Consider the following 4,945-nt stretch of genomic DNA (forward strand, 5'->3'; position numbering starts at 1 on the left):
GAGTGAGTGAGTGAGTGGGTGGGTGGGTGAGTGAGTGAGTGGGTGGGTGAGTGGGTGAGTAGGTGAGTGAGTGGTTGAGTGAGTGAGTGGGTGAGTGAGTGAGTGGGTAGGTGAGTGGGTGAGTGAGTGAGTGTACGAGTGAGTGGGTAGTTGAGTGAGTGGGTAGGTGAGTGGTTGAGTGAGTGGGTGGGTGAGTGACGTGAGTGAGTGTATAAGTTGGTGTGTGTATTTGTCTGAGTGAGTGTGTAAGTGTATGTGAGAGTGTGCGAGAGTGAGTGAGTTTGAGTGAGTGGTGTATGAGTGAGTGAGTGTATGAGTGAGTGAGTGTATGAGTGAGTGAGTGTATGAGTGAGTGTATGATTGAGTGAGTGAGTGTATGAGTGAGTGAGTGTATGAGTGAGTGAGTGTATGAGTGAGTGAGTGTATGAGTGAGTGTGTGAGTGAGTGAGTGTGTGTATGAGTGAGTGTATGAGTGAGTGAGTGTATGAGTGAGTGTATGAGTGAGTGTGTGTATAAGTTGGTGTGTGTATTTGTCTGAGTGAGTGTGCGAGTGCGAGAGAGCACTTGCCCCAACATCCCTGCGTGGGCTACACGGGTGACCTTTGTCTGTGTGTACCTCAGGTACGATCCGAACCTGTCAGAAGTTCCTTCTGAGGCATCACCAACAGCGCCAGGAACAGCTGTTGAAGGCGTGCACCACTGAGGGTGGGTGGGGTTCACGATGGCCGTGTGGGTGGGTGGGTGGGTGGGTGGGGTTCACGATGGCCGTGTGGGTGGGTGGGTGGGTGGGTGGGTTGGTGGGTGGGTGGGGTTCACGATGGCCGTGTGGGTGGGTGGGTGGGTGGGTGGGTTGGTGGGTGGGTGGGGTTCACGATGGCCGTGTGGGTGGGTGGGTTGGTGGGTGGGTGGGTTGGTGGGTGGGTGGGTTGGTGGGTGGGTGGGGTTCACGGTGGCCGTGTGGGTGGGTGGGTTGGTGGGTGGGTGGGTTGGTGGGTGGGTGGGGTTCACGATGGCCGTGTGGGTGGGTGGGTTGGTGGGTGGGTGGGGTTCACGATGGCCGTGTGGGTGGGTGGGTTGGTGGGTGGGTGGGGTTCACGATGGCCGTGTGGGTGGGTGGGTGGGTGGGTGGGGTTCACGATGGCCGTGTGGGTGGGTGGGTGGGTGGGTGGGGTTCACGATGGCCGTGTGGGTGGGTGGGTTGGTGGGTGGGGTTCACGATGGCCGTGTGGGTGGGTGGGGTTCACGATGGCCGTGTGGGTGGGTGGGTTGGTGGGTGGGTGGGTGGGGTTCACGATGGCCGTGTGGGTGGGTGGGTGGGTGGGTGGGTGGGGTTCACGATGGCCGTGTGGGTGGGTGGGTTGGTGGGTGGGGTTCACGATGGCCGTGTGGGTGGGTGGGTTGGTGGGTGGGGTTCACGATGGCCGTGTGGGTGGGTGGGTTGGTGGGTGGGGTTCACGATGGCCGTGTGGGTGGGTGGGTTGGTGGGTGGGTGGGTGGGGTTTACGATGGCCGTGTGGGTGGGTTGGTGGGTGGGTGGGGTTCACGATGGCCGTGTGGGTGGGTGGGTTGGTGGGTGGGTGGGTGGGGTTCACGATGGCCGTGTGGGTGGGTGGGTGGGTGGGTGGGGTTCACGATGGCCGTGTGGGTGGGTGGGGTTCACGATGGCCGTGTGGGTGGGTTGGTGGGTGGGTGGGGTTCACGATGGCCGTGTGGGTGGGTGGGTGGGTGGGTGGGGTTCACGATGGCCGTGTGGGTGGGTGGGGTTCACGATGGCCGTGTGGGTGGGTTGGTGGGTGGGTGGGGTTCACGATGGCCGTGTGGGTGGGTGGGTGGGTTGGTGGGTGGGGTTCACGGTGGCCGTGTGGGTGGGTGGGGTTCACGATGGCCGTGTGGGTGGGTTGGTGGGTGGGTGGGGTTCACGATGGCCGTGTGGGTGGGTGGGTTGGTGGGTGGGTGGGTGGGGTTCACGATGGCCGTGTGGGTGGGTGGGTGGGTGGGTGGGGTTCACGATGGCCGTGTGGGTGGGTGGGTTGGTGGGTGGGGTTCACGGTGGCCGTGTGGGTGGGTGGGTTGGTGGGTGGGTGGGGTTCACGATGGCCGTGTGGGTGGGTGGGTTGGTGGGTGGGTGGGTGGGTGGGGTTCACGGTGGCCGTGTGGGTGGGTGGGTTGGTGGGTGGGTGGGTGGGGTTCACGGTGGCCGTGTGGGTGGGTGGGTTGGTGGGTGGGTGGGGTTCACGATGGCCGTGTGGGTGGGTGGGTTGGTGGGTGGGTGGGGTTCACGGTGGCCGTGTGGGTGGGTGGGTTGGTGGGTGGGTGGGGTTCACGATGGCCGTGTGGGTGGGTGGGGTTCACGATGGCAGTGTGGGTGGGTGGGTTGGTGGGTGGGTGGGGTTCACGATGGCCGTGTGGGTGGGTGGGTTGGTGGGTGGGTGGGGTTCACGGTGGCCGTGTGGGTGGGTGGGTTGGTGGGTGGGTGGGGTTCACGATGGCCGTGTGGGTGGGTGGGGTTCACGATGGCAGTGTGGGTGGGTGGGTTGGTGGGTGGGTGGGGTTCACGATGGCCGTGTGGGTGGGTGGGTTGGTGGGTGGGTGGGGTTCACGATGGCCGTGTGGGTGGGTGGGGTTCACGATGGCCGTGTGGGTGGGTGGGTTGGTGGGTGGGTGGGGTTCACGGTGGCCGTGTGTGTGTGTGTCTGTGTGTGTGTCTGTGTGTGTGTGTCACTGTGTGTGTGTCTGTGTGTGTGTGTGTCTGTGTGTGTGTGTCTGTGTGTGTGTGTCACTGTGTGTGTGTCACTGTGTGTGTGTCACTGTGTGTGTGTCACTGTGTGTGTGTCACTGTGTGTGTGTCACTGTGTGTGTGTCACTGTCACTGTGTGTGTGTGTCACTGTGTGTGTCACTGTGTGTGTGTGTCACTGTGTGTGTGTCACTGTGTGTGTGTCACTGTGTGTGTGTCACTGTGTGTGTGTGTGTCACTGTGTGTGTCACTGTGTGTGTGTGTGTCACTGTGTGTGTCACTGTGTGTGTGTGTCACTGTGTGTCACTGTGTGTGTGTGTCACTGTGTGTGTGTGTGTCACTGTGTGTGTGTGTGTGTCACTGTGTGTGTCACTGTGTGTGTGTGTGTCACTGTGTGTGTGTCACTGTGTGTGTCACTGTGTGTGTGTGTGTCACTGTGTGTGTCACTGTGTGTGTGTGTCACTGTGTGTGTGTCACTGTGTGTCACTGTGTGTGTGTCCTGTGTGTGTGTGTGTCACTGTGTGTGTCACTGTGTGTGTGTCACTGTGTGTGTCACTGTGTGTGTGTCACTGTGTGTGTGTGTCACTGTGTGTGTGTCACTGTGTGTGTGTGTCACTGTGTGTGTCACTGTGTGTGTGTCACTGTGTGTGTGTGTGTGTCACTGTGTGTGTGTGTCACTGTGTGTGTGTGTCACTGTGTGTGTCACTGTGTGTGTGTGTGTCACTGTGTGTGTGTGTGTCACTGTGTGTGTGTGTCACTGTGTGTGTGTGTGTGTCACTGTGTGTGTGTGTCACTGTGTGTGTCACTGTGTGTGTGTGTGTCACTGTGTGTGTGTGTGTCACTGTGTGTGTGTGTCACTGTGTGTGTCACTGTGTGTGTGTGTGTCACTGTGTGTGTGTGTGTCACTGTGTGTGTGTGTCACTGTGTGTGTGTGTGTGTCACTGTGTGTGTGTTCCCAGAGGAGAGGGAGGCGCTGCGAGGTGCCATGGCCTTGAGCTCTCCGCTGCTGGACAGTGCTGACGACCGCGGGGAGCTGTTCGGAGCGGACAGGGAGACCTCCTGATGGGGAGTGGTGGGAGAGCGGTGGGGAGAGTGGTGGGGAGTGTGGGGGAGCTCTTCGGAGCGGACAGGGAGACCTCCTGATGGGGAGTGGTGGGAGAGCGGTGGGGAGAGTGGTGGGGAGTGTGGGGGAGCTCTTCGGAGCGGACAGGGAGACCTCCTGATGGGGAGTGGTGGGAGAGCGGTGGGAGAGTGGTGGGGAGAGTGGGGGAGCTCTTCGGAGCGGACAGGGAGACCTCCTGATGGGGAGTGGTGGGAGAGCGGTGGGGAGAGTGGTGGGGAGTGTGGGGGAGCTCTTCGGAGCGGACAGGGAGACCTCCTGATGGGGAGTGGTGGGAGAGCGGTGGGAGAGTGGTGGGGAGAGTGGGGGAGCTCTTCGGAGCGGACAGGGAGACCTCCTGATGGGGAGTGGTGGGAGAGCGGTGGGAGAGTGGTGGGGAGAGTGGGGGAGCTCTTCGGAGCGGACAGGGAGACCTCCTGATGGGGAGTGGTGGGAGAGCGGTGGGGAGAGTGGTGGGGAGAGTGGGGGAGCTCTTCGGAGCGGACAGGGAGACCTCCTGATGGGGAGTGGTGGGAGAGTGGTGGGAGAGTGGTGGGAGAGTGGTGGGGAGAGTGGGGGAGCTCTTCGGAGCGGACAGGGAGACCTCCTGACGGGGCGGGGGGCGTGGGGAGAGTGGTGGGAGAGTGGAGAGAGTGGAGAGTGGGGGGAGAGAGTGGAGGGAGTGGAGAGTGGAGGGGGAGAGAGTGGAGAGTGGAGAGGGTTCAGTGAGTACAGATACACAGATGGACACACACAGGCACACTCAGACACGTGGATGGACAGACACACCCACAGAGGGAGTATGTGAGTCAGTACGTGAGTGTGTGGGTGAGTGAGTGTGTGAGTGAGTGAGTGTGTGGGTGAGTGAGTGTGTGAGTGAGTGAGTGTGTGAATGAGTGTATGAGTGAGTGAGTGAGTGTATGAGTATATGAGTGAGTGTGTGAGTGTGTGAGTGACTATGTGAATGTGTGTGCGAGTGAGTGAGTGTTTGAATGAGTGAGTGTGTGAGTGAGTGTTTGAGTGAGTAAGTGTGTGAGTGAGTGTGTGAGTGTGTGAGTGAGTGTTTGAATGAATGAGTGAGTGTTTGAATGAGTGAGTGTGTGAGTGAGTG

The 4,945-nt window shown here is 60.3% G+C and overlaps 1 protein-coding gene across 1 annotated transcript in view; it reads left to right on the top strand.

Moving 5' to 3' along the window:
- The window catches only part of POP5 (POP5 ribonuclease P/MRP subunit), an 11,789-nt gene extending 7,896 nt beyond the window's left edge, over nt 1-3,893 (top strand). Inside the window, exons 4-5 of the mRNA XM_078884823.1 lie at nt 622-705; nt 3,695-3,893. Coding sequence (XP_078740949.1) covers nt 622-705; nt 3,695-3,798 — 188 coding nt within the window. The 3' untranslated portion in view covers nt 3,799-3,893. The remainder of the gene's footprint in view (nt 1-621; nt 706-3,694) is intronic.
- Nucleotides 3,894-4,945: the final 1,052 nt, after the last annotated feature.

Source organism: Lampetra fluviatilis, unplaced genomic scaffold, assembly GCF_964198595.1.
Source record: "Lampetra fluviatilis unplaced genomic scaffold, kcLamFluv1.1 SCAFFOLD_140, whole genome shotgun sequence".
Classification (NCBI taxonomy): Eukaryota; Metazoa; Chordata; class Hyperoartia; order Petromyzontiformes; family Petromyzontidae; genus Lampetra; species Lampetra fluviatilis.